At 29.8% G+C, this 17,202-nt stretch overlaps 2 protein-coding genes and 2 pseudogenes across 10 annotated transcripts; 2 read left to right on the forward strand and 2 right to left on the reverse strand.

Annotated features, from left to right (window-relative positions):
* Nucleotides 1-468: 468 nt before the first annotated feature.
* Nucleotides 469-3,252, forward strand: LOC149879079 (uncharacterized; annotated as a pseudogene). Its single transcript, XR_016446749.1, has 3 exons — nt 469-867; nt 975-2,863; nt 3,079-3,252. The product of XR_016446749.1 is annotated as an uncharacterized LOC149879079 (transcript).
* Nucleotides 3,253-7,166: 3,914 nt separating this feature from the next.
* On the reverse strand, nt 7,167-12,235 carry LOC145181870 (very long chain fatty acid elongase 4-like). Of its 8 annotated transcripts, none has more exons than XR_016446978.1 (9): nt 12,166-12,235; nt 11,070-11,125; nt 10,693-10,883; nt 10,516-10,596; nt 9,601-9,657; nt 9,066-9,121; nt 8,473-8,587; nt 7,910-8,037; nt 7,167-7,681 (listed from the first exon to the last, which is right to left on the reverse strand). XR_016446978.1 is itself a non-coding variant. In XM_090072108.1 (9 exons), the coding sequence occupies exons 3-9, from the start codon at nt 11,122-11,124 to the stop codon at nt 7,427-7,429; spliced, it is 882 nt and encodes a 293-aa protein (XP_089928234.1). In that variant the 5' UTR covers nt 11,125; nt 11,897-12,077; nt 12,166-12,196; the 3' UTR covers nt 7,167-7,426. The 8 variants fall into 8 exon arrangements, 6 of the variants coding, with proteins under 6 accessions (XP_089928234.1, XP_089928236.1, XP_089928238.1 ...); XR_016446977.1 differs by lacking the exon at nt 12,166-12,235 and adding an exon at nt 11,897-12,159; XM_090072108.1 differs by lacking the exon at nt 9,066-9,121 and adding an exon at nt 11,897-12,077 and having other exon boundaries at nt 12,166-12,196.
* Nucleotides 12,236-12,586: 351 nt separating this feature from the next.
* LOC149879080 (small subunit ribosomal RNA) lies at nt 12,587-13,957 on the reverse strand (annotated as a pseudogene).
* A 2,432-nt stretch (nt 13,958-16,389) lies between these two features.
* On the forward strand, nt 16,390-17,082 carry LOC149879081 (protein ZBED8-like). The gene has a single exon (XM_090071272.1). It carries the CDS (start codon nt 16,390-16,392, stop codon nt 17,080-17,082), a length of 693 nt encoding a protein of 230 aa, XP_089927398.1.
* Nucleotides 17,083-17,202: the final 120 nt, after the last annotated feature.

Below are 17,202 nucleotides of genomic sequence, written 5' to 3' on the forward strand. Positions count from 1 at the left end.
AATTTTTACAAAGTTGTTACAAAATATTGTTAAATATTTTGTAAACATATAAATTTGTTATTTTCATTACATAACAGTTATGTTATTTGAATTGTTATTTTCATTACATAATTCTTATGTCACTTGCATTGTTATTTTCATTACATAGTAGTTATGTAATTAAATTAAATAATATTATGTAATGTTTTTTTTCTTATTGATTGTTTTATTGTAATAAAATAGTGATTATCTCATCAATAAACTAAGTAATAAAATGACAAGTGTACATAATAATATCCAATAAATATTACCTTGTTAAATTATATAACTAAATATAATTATATTCAGTTATAATCTACTTTCACCCTAATTTTTGGTAGATAATTAGTAGAGAATTGACAATAATTAGTAGATAATTAGGCATTTAAAGTATGTCTATTAAAACTAATAGCTATTTGTTCAAGCAAATGTTCTTTATAAATATAACTTTATTTTTATTTTAATCATGTTGTTTGTGTTCAAGTGTACTTTGCTCATTAGGAATATTGTATTGAAGATTTCTTCTATTTAAGTGTTTAGATTATAATTCCTCATTATAGTTTTATATGGATAACAAAATCAATTGTTCATTTGTAAATGATTATGGAGCTTGTTACAAACAATCATATACCTAAGTAAGAATTTTGATTGAAAATATTGACAGGAATGATCTTAAATTACTTGTAAAACGAACAAACTTGAAAGAAGAACAAATTACTAGTATATGCACACATCATCGTGATATGTTAATAGTGAGATATAAGAGTAATCAGAAAAGTTGCTGTAATCCATTTCTGACTCACAAAAAAGCATGTAGAGATAAAAGTTTATCCATTTACATTTTAATGGGTAATACCATTCTTAATAAGTTGTTTATTAGGATTTGTTCATTGTTTTATAATAATAGTATAATTAATGTTATAGTATTTGAGTAGTATAGTATATTTTCTTTTCAGCATCTCTATGTGTGATTACAATGCATACTGTATTAGAAGCAGAAACCATAGGTTTAAATCTTATACCTGGAAAAAAGTTGTGTCCAAGCTATCGAAGTAAAGTTATGAAACATTTATCAAAAAGTATGAGTGAAAATGATGAAGATTTTGATATTGTTAGTGAAACATCCATTCAAAATAAAAAAGAGGGTATAAATACACACTTTACAGTTGCTGGAATATCTCTTATTAAGGTCAAAGGATTGCATAAGTCAGGTAAAATTAGAGAAAGTAAACGAAAATTGACAGCATTAACAACCTCCATTAAAAAAAAAAGTAGCCACTTCCCCTAATATACCAGAAGAAAGTTTTGAAGAACAGTCAGGTTTCGGTAATGAGTATATGGAAAAGGCAAACTTGTTTGATAACATGATAGTATTGTAAGCTAATAAAATTGCAGAGTCTACAGCAACATCTAAAAAAATACAACTGACAACACTTGCTCCAACTGACTGGTCAATAAAAATAGTTTCTGAAATATTACATGTAACAAACTATGTAGCTCGAACTGCACGTAAATTAGCATTAGAAAAAGGTATTTTAGCCATGCCTAATCCTAAATTAGGGAAAGTTCTTCCAAATGTAACAGTTCAACCGGTCAAGTCTTTTTATGAAGATGATGAATATAGTCATATAATGCCTGGTAAAAAGGATTATGTAAGCATAAAGAAAAATGTTCACATGCAAAAACGTTTGCTATTATGTAATTTAAAGGAATTGTTTGTTGCTTTCAAAACCATGAACCGAGAAACAAAAATAGGGTTTTCAAGGTTTTGCACACTGCGACAAAAATGGTGTATTACTGCTGGTGCTTCAGGAACACATTCAGTATGTGTCTGTGCTATTCATCAGAATTCAAAACTGCTTTTACATCCTCTTGGTGTGACATATAAAGAACTGTTACCTTATATTGTATGTGACATGACTAATAAAGACTGTATGATGCGTAAATGTGAAAGATGCCCAGCAACTATGAATGCATTGGTTGAAAAACTTTATAATTTAATTGGAGAGTTTGAAGATGACGATGAAGTAGAATTTGATCAGTTGACAACAACAGATAGGTCAAACTTAACATATAATAAAGAGCCAGTGTCTGAATACATTGACTTAGTATGTAAAAAACTGACTAAACTTGCACCACACTCATATTTACCTAAGAATCAAGCATCATACCTGAGATCAAGAAAGGAAGATATGAATGAGTTAACATCATTATTTCTGGGTGATTTTTCAGAAAACTATAAATTTGTAGTTCAGGGTGAAGTACAAAGCTTTCATTGGACAAATTTACAATGTACACTACATCCTGTGATTATCTATTTCAAAAAAGAAGGTTTTCTCAATCACAAATCTTTTTGTATTATTTCAGATGATATGATACATGGTGTGAACATGGTTTACAAAATTATTGATGTTGTCAGCAATGATATTAAAACAAATCTACCTCAAATAAAAAATATTAAATACTTTTCGGATGGGTGTGCAGGTCAATACAAGAATTGTAAAAATATTTTGAATCTTTGTTTCCATCTTGAAGATTTTGGTCTTTCTGCTAAATGGAACTTTTTTGCAACTAGTCATGGTAAGCAACCTTGTGATGGGAAAGATGGTACAGTCAAACGTTTAGCAACACTAGCAAGCTTGCAAAGAGATATGGGTAATCATATTTATCTCCACAAGCAATGCTCAAATATTGCAATGAAAATGTTGAAGGTGTACATTTCATTTATATATCATCAGAAGATTTAACTTTGGTGAGAAACACTTTTAAGGAATGATTGGATACTGCAAATACCATACCTGGAACACGTAGTTTCCATCAGTTTGTACCACTTGGCCATCAAAAGGTTAAAATATATATATTTAACATACCTTTTATCATCTTTAAAAAATATGCATAATTTTTTATTGATAAACTCGAATAGATTTTTTATTTGTGTGGAATCATCCTCAAAAGTATTTTTGTTTTATTTTGGACTTACAATTTTTTTTTAATGCCTTTAAAAAAACATGTTTGACAAAATAAGTAAAACGGAATAAATGTTGCTTTTTTTTTTTCTAGTGTTGATGAAGATTTTGCTTTCATTCATGATTTTGGAAATATCCCTGTAACAACTGTATACTTAGTACCAGGTGATTATGCCTGTGTTTCCTATGAACAAAAGTGGTGGATTTAGCCAAAGACGACTTGAAAAAAATTGTTCTCCTTAGGAAATAGAGACTTTTTATATTTAAACTAATTTCAAGTTTTTTTTAATCTTTTATTTTTTGTACAATTTAAATAATGTGAATGAAAAGCATATATAAAATCATTTAAATTGAGTATTCATTTTTCAAAAGGTTTTTTTATACCTTATTATTTTGTTCTAAAAAATTAATAAAAATAATTAAGTCACTAAACTATTAATTTCTAATTTGATTAATTTGTAGAAAATTGGGATAGATTGCCTGATTTTTAAAATATCAAAAAATTTTGTGTTCATATCAAACCTTAACAACTCCTCAAGTAAACGTAAGGCCAAAACAAAATTGGTTCGTAAAGTAGATATATGTCTAATCTTTAAGAAAATTAAAACCAAAAGTTTTTTCTATCAGTCAGATTTTTTCTAGAGTTATAGTTGTCAATGCTCTTTTTTATTATAATTAGATGGTGCGTTTTGTAGATCTTGAAATAAACTATATTTTGTTGTTTTGAGAGATACAAATCTATAATTTTCAGATTAAACAGGATTCAAACTCCTTTGGTACCAAATTTTAGCTTTGCAAAATTACTACAAGCACCTTATAAGGGTAATAGTAAAAGGACACATTTCCGGCCCTTTTCCCCCCTCATTTTTCAGTCAAAATCAAACAAACTTCAAGTTGCTGTAAATCCTAAACGGATAAGAATTTTTATAAAAAAAATTTACGGTCTTTCCTAAGTTATGTGTCTAAACATTTGTGCCAAATTTCAGAAAGTTTGGTGATGTAGGGTGCAGATTTGTGTTTTTTTGTGTTTTTTGAAAAATTTTTACCCGTAACTGACATTTGCTTCTGATTTCGCAATTGCAGAAGTTTTGCGGCTTTTTCACTTCAGTAAAATGGTAACGTTTATTTTGCAAATCTAAAAATTGAAAACTTCATCCAAAAGAAGTTGTTGTTCATGAGTTCAACATGCAGCCACCACAGTCAGATAATACTACAAGTTGTACACACGTGTTGAAAAAATGTTCAAGACACTAATCGCGAATAATTTCTGGATTGATAAGCTAAAAATCGCAAGTAACTTAAAAAAATATATTACAAAAATTAATAGTCCCACTGTCGTCCGTAAGAATGAGCTGGAAAAATATTCTGATCGAAATTAATGTGCATTAATTCGCTGCACTAGGGTTTCGGAAACGGGATAAACCGGGAAAGCAGTCTCAAAATCCCGTCCTGGTGTCACGTAAATAATTTACTCCGTTAAAATTTTACAGCGCGGTAAATTATTAATGTTAAAATTTTACTGCGCTCGTTATTACTTTACTGTCATCAAGTAAAGCTTTTATTATGCATAATTTAATAATGCATACATTAAATGATAGGTTACTTTCTAGACTAGATTTATATTCATATTTCATGTAAGGTTATGCATTTTCTTTTATTGTAAGAATTAGAAAACTTTACCTTTAAGAAAACATATCAAATAAGTTCACCAATAACTGAAGGCTATAAATTATTAACGTATATATTAGACGAACGGTTTGAGATATACCTACAACAGGATTGTATATACTTGTAAAACAACATGAAAAACAAGTGGAACAAACAACATTTTAGTCCAGTATAAATTTTTCTTACTTTAAAGTTTTTAGTGACAAAACAGCATTAAAATGATTATTCGTCTTTATTTTCTAAAAGAATAGTATCAGATGTCAGTTGATCGAGTTTAGTGGATGCTGTATAAGATTCATGCAACAAGATTTGCAGCACCAAGGATCTCTACATCTATAGCCCATACACATAACACTTTTTTTCTACTCTCGTTTACATCTTCTGGAAACTTTTTGTCATTCAAATAATTCCTGATATCTTGAATGTTAGTGCTTGTACAACTTGAAAACGCCGAAAAAATAAACGCCACAAGTTGTAAATTAAAAAAGTCCAAAAATAATAACAAGTAACAGTAAAATTTCAACGTTAAAATTTTATATGCAGTAAAATTTTAACGAAAGTAAATTAAAAATGCTGCACCGCTATTGGTTTTTTTAATGAAAAAAAACAAAAACAAACGGGAAACATAAAAAAAATGACACCTTATGCAATAATTAAATGATTACAAATTTATTCTTTAAATTGTTGTGTCTGAGTTTTAGACAATGTTTTTAATTTTTATGTTGGTTTTTTGATTATTCTTATTAATTTTATTAACTAGTGTGTTACTAGTATTCAACTGAATGTATTATATAAAATTAACCACTTTGAAGAATAAATTAAGATGTCTGTTCAACAAAGCCAATCTTATGTTTGGCAGTACTACGATTGAAAGACAGTGCGGCTTATCTCGTCATCTCTAAACAAAACATGAAACTTTTGAAAAAAAAAGGTAAAAGAGAAGAACCAACTCAAAAAAAAAAAAAAAAAAAGAAAATCTTAACAAAACATTTTATCATTCTTCAAGGAAGAATCAAACACCTTAGAAGAAACCGTTTCAAAACTTCCTAAAGATAGAATATCTATTCATTCGATTTGCAGCAGTAAATTTATTCAATCAGCCCTATTGGATAAAGAATTAAAACTACCTAAAGATGAATCAATGGAACAAGTCTATCATCAACATAACTTTATTCGGGAAGAAATTAGACCTAAAACTAAAGAAAAGAAGCAAAAAATAGGTTAGGATGCCAGGTACATTTCCTGCTGAAAAATTTCTAAGCACTCTTAAAAGTCATTTAGCTGAATTTAGTTTGGATGTTGAAACTTCAGTTGTTTGTGCAGTAACAGATGGTGCTTCATTAGTGAAAAAATAAGCCAACTGTCTGCATTAGAACATCAGCTTTGCTCTGCTATGTCCTTCAGCTTGCAGTGTGTTATGTATTTTATTCGCCCTTAACTGCTCCTGATATAGAAGCACATTATTTTAGTGATGATGGTGATAAAAATATCTACAATGATGACTGATATTAATCAGCAATTATATTGCAGATTGTATTTATTCAGAGGATTGTAAAGAATTGAACTATGAAAGTGCGCAAAAACTTTCTTTCCAACCAAATAGTTTATTCAGAGATATTAAAATAACTTGAGTTTGAATTGCTGGTTACGTTCAATTAAGACTCATTATAAAGATCTGGACAATGATACATTTTTATATTGTGAAGAATACGGCGCTTATCTTAATGTCTTAAGTAGTGGTGGTTTAATAAAATCAACTAACATTTTATGGTATTGCACTAGGTATGATTTTACAAGTTTGTTCATACTCTTTATCGTTCTATTTTCAATCAATCGACGATCGCTATTTTGGGATTTCTTTAAAGTTTTTTCATACCAAATCTTTTGCAAGAAAAATTAAAAGATGTTATCAAATACTTTTTAAATAATTACTCAGCATTTAACAATCCACGCTCTTACAAAAAGCTTGTTCAAAAAATTTTAAAACTGAGTGATTAAAACAAAAACTTTGTTGTTTCATTTTAGCCGTGATTCAGTCATATTTTTCGAATTAATTTACCTTCACACCGAAACTGAGAACGTAAAACTGTGAATAATCTCTTTACATTTTAGAAAAATTAGGGTAAGCAGAGGGGTATTCTTCCCAGAAAAACATCTTGATGAGGTTTTCATATCCCTTTTCTGTTGGTCCTCGTACCATCTGTCCTTTAGAAAAATAAGACAATTTTCTTTTCATCTGGAAATTTGATAGCCTAATATTGTTTTACTTAAAATTGTCTTACAAACTCAAAGGATCAATAAGCAGATTCAAGCTGCTAGTTTAAAGTCATTATAAAATAAGAAGTGTATAGGACTTCTAGAATTTTAGTAGCTAGATATCTAGAAAATTACGAAGTCAATATACAGTTTTTTTTTTCTTCAAGAAGTCACCAATCAATAATTTAAGTTTTTTAAATTTTTGGAATAAGGAGATTTGTTGAGATTCAAGGACATCCAGTAAAGAATTAGGCGATGTTCAAAGGCGTTATAAAGAATATATTTCGCGGCAAAACTCACGTTCAATAATTCTATGTTTAAAAATCGAATAAATTTTTTGTAAAATAGAATTTAATAAGGCAAAAAAAAAAAAAAACTTTTAAAAAATTTATAATTTTCTAAAAATGTATTAAAAATACCACATTAAAACCTTCCTATAACAAAATTTTCAAAATCATCTACAATTAAGAGGAAAAATGAAAAACAAGTATAAAAATCTCTATCATCAACAAGTTTAACTAATTTGAGATTTTAGCGCGCAGTCGAACGCTTTTATGCTGAAAATCCGTATCTGCTTGTTGCTTACCATGAACGCTTTTTGATGTTTCTACTTTTGAAGAGGTAGGCTTCGTGTAAGCTTTAAGATAAAAGTTACCAAATAAAAAAAGAAACGAAATCATATACAAAATCACAACCCAACTGATGAACCTGGGATAATCGCAATCCAAGTATAATACAAAACTACACAATATAAGAGCAATGGTGAATTGTATCTAAAAAAAAAAAGAAAGAAAAAATAGAAAAAAGAATTAGTGATTATCGGAGATGACTTCTTCCATTTAATATCCGGTTATCCGGGCGGATGAATGGAAAAATCCGTGTTCAGTAAAACGCTAAGCAAAATGAACAAAAATTAATATATATATTTATAAAAAATATAAACAAAACGTAAACAAAGAACTATCGGCGGAAGAAACAAAAAATAGAATAAATTCACTTACTAATTGAATTTGCGTCAAATACTTTTTCCACCACAAATACTTTTGGAACTGCGGACCGAGAGCAGACATACCGTAATAAAAGTACATTATTACATGAACAAAAGCATTTATAACAGCACCATGCACAGCTTAAAAAAAAAACAACACAAAAATTGTAAATCTTAAATGCAAAACTCAAGTTACTCATCAATAAGCCAATTTCACTACAGTACAGGGGTATTTGTGAAGAATAGACCATTTTTACAAAACAGGATAGAGGTTAACCTGAAAAGTTGACCATTTTCAAACATAAAGCAATTGATTTTAAAAAATCTATCTTTTACTTGATTTTATTTTGTAAAAATTTCTTTTTACAAAATTAGTTTAAAAATTAAAATAAATAGAAAATGTTAGTTTTTTTTACTACAATAAAATCATTAGTTTCTAACTAACTAAAATGATAAAGACATTTCAAATAAAAATGATAATAATGATACTAATTATTCTTAACATGCAAAACAATTGTATTCAGCAACTCTGAGTGATTTTTATTTTAAATCAATCAAATTCAAAAAGCAACTTACATGAACCACCTGGAACCCATTTTGCACAAATCCACCAAATCATTGGCATAGTTGAGTGATGATAAATATGTAAAAATGTAAGTTGATTGTTTTTCTTGCGTAATACAAAGAAAACCTAAAAAAATTAAAGCGCTTCAAGGCATTAACCAATTTAGCTAACAATCAAGAGAAATCTTCTTGTGAATAAATAATTATGTTTTATAAAGAAATTGAAAAAAGATAATTGAAAATTTTAAATTTTAATTGCAAATTCAACAACTTAACTTTAACAAAATGTGTAAATTTGAAAAGGTTTCTTCACCTCATCAATCAAAATTAATAACATTTTGAAGTTTGCCTATTTTTATACATGATAGCAATTAGCATGTTGAAGAAAATTAATGTGTCATTACAAAATTAACATTTAATGGGAGTTAAAAAATAAGAACAATAATATAAAATCTTCTAAAAGTTACAGATTCCTTGAAAATAATCAACATTTAAGGAGACTTAAGAAAAGACAATGAGAAAAAGACCAACATGGCAAAACGGGTACTCTTTAAAAAGCTCTCATAAAAAAAAGAAAAAATCAGCTAAACAACTTAAAGTATTACCAGTATTAGTGGTAAAGAAGAGCCATTGTTTTTGATGGCAAAAATTCCAAAGCCTCCTAGATGAGGAAAACTAAATTTAGTAAATAAATAAAGTAGATCAAGTGCTTGCTTCTGTCATACAAAAACAACTCCACAATTGGTTTGATTGTAACAACAATCCAGCTTTCATTCAATAAGAACAAAAACAATTTCAGAGGATTTAAAGGAAAAGGTATAGAGAATTACTTGAGGACCTATTTGGCAGAGACACTATTGACCAACTACCTTGTGTTGTGTCAAGAATAAGTGTCCACTAACTACTTAGTGTACCAACACTTTAATCAGGAATTGGGTAAATAACTGCCAAAGCAAAAGGAAATTGAAACCAAATCAAAAACTGGGCTAAGAAAAGGTATACACAATATAATTTAGCTCAGAATAAAAGAACTGATCTTCAGATAAAAAATTTCTTTGCAACAAAAATGTAAAAATGAATAAATGCATCTTAAAAATAATAAAAAAAAAAAAAATCAAACAGCAATAAAAGAGTACTTACCGTATCTAAAAACTCAATTAGCTTTGATACAAAATACCACCATAAGGCTGCTGCTATCTAAATTAGGACAATTTGTTAGTTACGCTACATATTTTCAAAAAAACTTCTGATTTAAAGATGTTTTTTTTTTAAAAAAAATCCTGATCCTTCTATCAAGTAAATTACATAATTACACATAATTTTTAAACTGATTTTTTAGAGACTTTATAATATGTAAATAATGACAAGGAATTAAAAATTGAGACCATTTTTCAGCTATCACATCCAGTTTATAGAAATAGCAAATGATACATAAATGACATATAAATGGTTTTTTCAATAACCAGTGATTATCATGTTCAGAAATGATACATAAGTGGTTTTTTCAGTTACCATTTTTCAGCTATTCAAGACATGTTAAGTCTCATTTTTATCTATTCCAAGGTGCAATACATCCATGAGTTAACAACATGACATGAGTTTTTAAATTCATTTTTAGGATCTAAATTTTTTTTCCAGACAATTTGGTCTTGTAAGTTATGAGTAAAGAGTCATGTGTGTTTAATCAGAAACAAACCACAAAACTCATTTAAGAAAAAATGTTCTTTTTCATGTAACTTTATTATAAAATTGCAACAAAAATTTGCCAAAATTGAAGTGTTTTTTAAAGTGTTAAAAATAAACTTGCAAAAAAAAACAACAACAACAACAACATGTGATAGAGACAAACATTTTTTTTATCATGATCAAGGTAAAAAACTCCACAAATATCATACATTATTTGCATATATGCATTAAAAAAAAAAAAAAAAGATTGTAATCTTGTGTTATTTGCTCCATGTTAACTTTTTTTTCCCATAGCACAAACGAAATTGTAATTTTTATGTTTAGTATTTTTATTGTTAAAAAATTATTTAAAGGAAACTATTTTCTTACTCTTAACTCGTTTGGATCACTACCACTGTTAACAGGCTGACATGGCCAACTATACTTTGCATTAATCATTCCAAATAAAAGCTAAAGTAACAGATTTTTTTTCTACAAATTTAAACAAAAACTACATAAATTATGAACACCAAAAAAGAACATTTTTTATATTAACTAAATTTTCACCTCTAAAAAAATGTGAAGATTAAGAGCAGTTAAAAGAGCATTGTATATGACAAGAGTCCACTTCAGCTGAAATGCTTCACGATTTTTCATAAGCAATGGCCCAAACTTGCATGCAAACAGTATATAAAGGAAGCATAATGAGTATGTAGGAATGGGACTTTTAATGAAGTACCAACCCTGTACTCGATGGTCTAAACAAGCAACAAATAAAAATGAAAGTAGTACTATATTAGTTTTAAAAATTCTATTATAAATCTAGAAAGAAGAAAAAACAAGACATAAATGCAAAAATTGTACTAAAATTTACAGATGTTACTAATTTTTATACTCATCTTTTTTTATCTCAATTGAGATTTATTTCATCTAAACTGACTTACCACTAACACTTTCTGCCCATTCATAAAAATTTTTCAGTTGGATTATTAGAGTCATCCTAAACTAGGAGTAAGATATTATTAGAGTCATCCTAAACTAGGAGTAAGATATTAGAAAACAAATAAAAGTATTTCTGCATAAAATTATCAATAGGACTATTTTAGTTAAAAGTAAACACTGCTTTAGACAGAAAGCGTAACATCTCCCTTCCCTCTCTCTCTCCCCAATAAAGTAAAGTAAAATAGAAATTCTCGTGTGAATATTAGAAAAAATACTTTCTCAAGTAAAAACATGGGTTTTTTTTTTCATTCTCATAGAACTTTTTAAAATCAAAACAACAAAATTCAGTTTTAAAGAAATTAAAAAGATCACAGAATGAAATTTCTTTTTACTTAATTACTATTTTTTAAACATGAATGACGGTAATTTTAACAATGTGTTTAAGAAATTGCATGAAATTCTTTACATTTACCAAACTCCTCACCTAATGTTACAAATAATGAAGGTTTTTAAGCATGATCTAAAATATATGAAATAAGTTCTGTTGCTGAAATCTTTAATTTCTATTTAAATAGTAGAAAGGAGTCAAATTATGATTTGCAAGAATAATAAATATTTTACGGCGTTTTCATATGCCAATCTGAATGTAAAATATAATACCACTTTTAAATATCCTTAAGAACAGAAAAATATGTCCTTTTGCAGTCATTGTGGTTTTCAAGCTTTAGGGAAAATCCTTTGATGAGTGTAGGTGTTATTTAGAGAAGAATCTTTCTGGTGAGATCAACTGTAAATAATGATAGGATTTATTATAGATCAACCCGCTTGCCTTTTATAGAAACATACTGCTTGCCTTTCATCAGTTGGTACAGTAGTTATTTGCTACACAAGAAGATATATATGTAGACCGCCACCTAATCATCTTTTTTTGTGAATTGGAACGCTTATATGAATTGGAAGATGATAATATTGCACTTTTATCAACTAACATCAATAGATAAAAACCGGCACTAATGAGAGAATTAAATTTTTAAAAAACAATCGTAAAATTTTTTAAAAGTATTATTTTTTTTAAAATCAACGAAAAGCAACTCTTACGTGGGTTGTGCAGCGAAAAAACGCCTGAGGTCGAATAAGGTATATTTAAATATTACCGCAAAGATATGCAATGCGGACAGGCGAGTTTTTTTTTTTAGCTGCGCGCATAATTATAGACAAATTTTTGTAGAGATATGTGCTATTTTTTAAAATTTAAACAAAAATAGGAACCGCCAGACGAAAATGGAAACCGCTTAAGATTGATTTCTGAAATTTGATATGATAATTACTTTAAAAGGATTTAAATCCAAAAAATTCTCCAAATTGATAAATTACTTTAAAAGTTATTTCATTTTGCAATAAGTTGGTGGACTTTCGTAGAAATAATAGCTAAAAAAAGCTTGTAAACGGAACTGTAAGATAAGTAAAGCGCAAACTACAAAGAAAAATTACGAGACGACTACTAGTGCCAAAAAGATACAAAGGACCGACAGACAACAGACCGAAATACAAACGAGGAATTCCTAGTAAACGGGAGCTGAAGACTTACACTTACTAGGAATTTCTCGTTCATGATCAATAATTGCAATGATCAATCCCCATCACGTCGAACTTTCAAAAGATTACCTAAACCTTTCGGTTAAGGTTAAGACGCGCTGAATTCGACAGTGTAGCGCGCGTGCGGCCCAGAACATCTGCCGTTTAATCAAAGTCAGGAAGGCATCACAGACCTGTTATACCTTCCTGACTTTGGTTAAACGGCAACAGCCCCTCGAAAAAGTCAGACACAGTTCGAAAACCGTGTGACTATTTAGCCGGTTAGGGTCTCGTTCGTTAACGGAATTAACCAGACAAATCACTCCAACAACTAAGAACGGCCATGCACCATCATCCATAGAATCAAGAAAGGGCTCTCAACCTGTCAATCCTTACTATGTCTGGACCTGGTGAGTTTTCTCGTGTTGAGTCAAGTTAAGCCGCCGGCTCCACTTCTGCTAAAACCAACAAAATAGAACCAAAGTCCTATTCCATTATTCCATTCTCATGTATTCAAACGAAAGCCTGCTTAGTAAACATCGTAAATCCGACAAACGCACAGCGAAGTGCACCTACAGTCTTTGCGAAGAAGAACAGACCCGCCAGTAGCTCACCTTGCGGTGGACCGACGGCCTCGCTCCGAAATCCAACTACGAGCTTTTTAACTGCAACAACTTTAATATACACTATTGGAGCTGGAATAACCGCGGCTGCTGGCACCAGACCTGCCCTACAATTGATCCTCGTTAAAGGATTTAAATTGTTCTTATTCCGATTGGGAGACCTATAAAGACTTCGTACGGTTATTTCTTGTCACTACCTCCTCGAATCGGGATTGGGTAATTTTCGTGCATGCTGCCTTCCTAGATGTGGTAGCAGTTTCTCAGGCTCTCTCTCCGGAATCGAACCTTACTTCTCCATCACCCGTTACAACCATGGTAAACCACTACCCTACCGTCGACAGTTGATAGGGCAGAAATAGATACATAAATGATACATAAATGGTTTTTTCAATCACCAGTGATTATCATGTTCAGAAATGAAACATAAGGCCATGCGATTCGAAAAATTATCATGAATCACCGAGAAAACGGACCGAGACCTGCATTGGTTTTTCGTCGAATAAATACATTCCATTTTTCGCATGTATTAGCTCTAGAATTACCGCAGGTATCCATGTAGTAAAGTACAATCAAATAAACGATAACTGATTTAATGAGCCATTCGCAGTTTCACAGTACAAGTGCTTATACTTAGACATGCATGGCTTAATGTTTGAGACAATTATATGACTACTAGCAGCATCAACCAGGTAACTATTATTAATAGCAATAGTTACCTGGTTGATCCTGCCAGTGTCTCTTCTTTCGAGAGATAAGGAAAAACCCTACAATTAGTAACAGTTAACTTGCCAGTGAGCTAAATAGTTAGTTTAAAAGTATTAGTACAATTAAGGAAACAGTTTGAAAGATTTTAGATAAAAATGGAATCGGTTTATATAAAAAAAACTACAAAACCATTTCTTAAAGTGACGAATAGACTCAAAAGGTGAAAATGATATAGAGAAAAACTTCACTGGACCCTGGAAGATCGGAATAAAGTTCCTTTAAGCAATGAATCGAACTTTTGAGGTCTTCAATCGAAAATTAAGACTTATGGTAAAAAGGTTGAGTTCCGAAGATATGTGGAACGGTTTTTTATACCGAGGTAACAAGGTGGTGGAGGCTTAGCTGGTATCTCGAGTTGCATTTCCCTAAAGGCACTGGATGTAGCAAAGTGTATTCGGGCCGAATTAAACAATTTACTTACAAAGACATCCTTGAAAACGAGCTTTTACCATCTACTTAACTACAGTTCGTACGACGTTGTCAGTCCAAAACTGGTTCAAAGAGCAGCAAATTCATATCTTGCTAGAGTACGCTAGGTTTCCAGATCTGAACCCAATCGAGAATATTTGATTATACATGGATTCCAAAACAGTACCAATTAATACAACATCCGTGGAGCATTTTAAACAAGAGTTGGAGAGAATTTGGTCCAAAATTCCGAAAGAACACTCTATGAGGCTAATCGAATTAAAATCGAAGAATATCAGAAAAACTTTGCCACGTAAGTCAAAATTTTCTGTTTTCTCAGCTTCGACTACAACAATAATTATAGGGTGAAAGATTTATTTTTGCGGTAATGTGTTTTGTGGTATTCACTTTTTTATGTTCTGACATATTGACGTTCTGAGTAGTTCTCAAAACGTGTAAAGATGTGTATCAAACCATTCTGAACAAAAATGGGACATTTATCATTTAACTATTTAACTAAACTTTTATGATTGAAGTTTTCCTTCAATAAAACAAGTTTTGCAATGGTTCAAGATTCTCATTCTACACTTAATGGACATTATCTTATAAGATGACGACTAATATTTAAGAATACAAAACTATCTTTAATATTTTTGACTCCCTAATGGGGAAATATTGTTAATTCAATTAATAAACAACGTTAAAATTAACAAACAATCTGTTTTTTGCGGGAAAAAAAAAAAAAAAAAAAAATAAGTTTTTTGTTGCAATTTAACAGAAAAATTTAAATTTTGCAAAAAGTTTTTTAAAAAACTTTTTTTTGATTGATTAAAGTAATTTAAGATATTTATATTGCAATCATGGAAAATCGTGACTTTTTAAAAATGACTGAAGAAAACTAATCTTCAAATTGAAAACTAATCTTCAAATTGAATCTAATTTTTAAATTGAAAAATTATTCTTTAATCATAATTTATTATTTTAGTTATATTTAATATAATTTTTATTATAATAGAAAAAACTAATCTTCAAATTGAAAACTAATCCTCAGACTGAAGAAAACTAATCTTTAAATGGAAAACTAATCCTCAGACTGAAGAAAACTAATCTTCAAATTGAAAACTAATCCTCAGACTGAAGAAAATCTTCAATGCGTCAACTGAGTTTGAAGAGTAGCAATTGGTTAAGTTGCGTGGTGTGTCATCTTTTAGCAGTATAACAGCAATGATTCCAGCCAGCAGAATCAAGAAATTTTTTGATCATTTTTATAATTTATTAGTAAAGAATAGTTTAATTCATGTCCTTGCATATGCTTCTGGCACCGTTAATGGTGATTTTTGGATATTCACTTGAGCTGAATCACGGTGGTAAAATCAACGCTCTTTCAAAAAATAAATACAAAGAGTTTATAAGGAATTGAAAGATATTGCATGTCCTGTTTTTTATGTTCTTAGACATTCATCCAAATCACATTATTGAACTGTTATTTTAATGATGATTTGGTGATCATGGAATTTACATTAGAGATTAACTTGCTTCGTTTTTTTAAGACTTAAAGAATAAGTTCTTTTAATTTATAGCTAATAATCCTAAATTTAAAATAAGTTGTAAATTTTGACAATTTACACCGGCCGACATCGTAAGCGTTCGGGTTTCTTAAACGCGGTATACTGTGGAGCAGGGGTTTTCAACCTGAGGGTCGTGACCCCCAAGGGGGTCATATAGCTTTTCTAGGGGGGTCATGAAAGTATTCCATTTTATCTATATGAAGGTCATTTACTTCTTGCATTTGATATAATTTTTTAAATATGCAGTATAGTTTATAATAATACTATTACAAAAAATAAAGTGTTGAACTTAAGATTATTGTGAAAACCAGATCAATCAGTAATAAGAAGCGTACACATCACATGACTTTGTTTCTTTACTGATTGGTCTGGTGTTGAATGTCATGAGTGATTATTTTTTTAACCTGAAGCTGGGATATTTAACTGATATATTTTCTGAACTGAATCATCCTTATTTGCAACTGCAGGGCAGAGAAACCAATATCATTGATTTTAGAGACACAATTAAAGCTTTCATCAGAAAATTGGCAAGTTGGCACAGAAAGGTAAAGTTAGAAAATGTTGCAATGTTTTCAAAATGTTCAGGTATATTGGAGAATGGTGATATGATGCTATCTTCAGAAATTAAAGAAATGATTACAGAACATTTGAAGCAGTTGGCATCTGAATTCAATAACCATTTTCCAGAGCTGTCAAATAAAATAGCAATATTGGTCAAAGATCCATTGAATGCTCCCGTGACATGCATTCCAGATAAAAAATATGCTGCGCAGACACAGTTAATGCAGTTGCAGAAAAATGCATCTGCAAGATTGATGATCGAAAAGGAGAACCTAGTTGCATTCTGGTCAAAAAATAGTGCCAGTTACCGAATGTTATCTGAAATGGTAATGCCAGTGCTATTGCCATTTGCATCAGCTTACAGGTGTGAATGTGGATTTTCCACAATGCTTAAGTTAAAGATAAAACAAAGAAGTGTATTGAACATTGATTGTGATATGAGGCTAGCAAAATCAAAGACAAAACCAAGAATAGAAAAACTGTGCGCTAAAAAGCAACAACAATCATCACACTAACCTAATGTATAAATAAAATAAATTATTATTTTTTGAAATTGAAAATCAGTACTTTTAATGTTTTTTGGGAAAATATATTCAATATTTGCTAGGGGGTCACTGTTTTCTGTTAAATCTTAA

Source organism: Hydra viridissima, unplaced genomic scaffold, assembly GCF_058129835.1.
Source record: "Hydra viridissima isolate aposymbiotic clone 2 unplaced genomic scaffold, HvirCarnegie_v1 scaffold_14, whole genome shotgun sequence".
In the NCBI taxonomy this organism is placed as follows: Eukaryota; Metazoa; Cnidaria; class Hydrozoa; order Anthoathecata; family Hydridae; genus Hydra; species Hydra viridissima.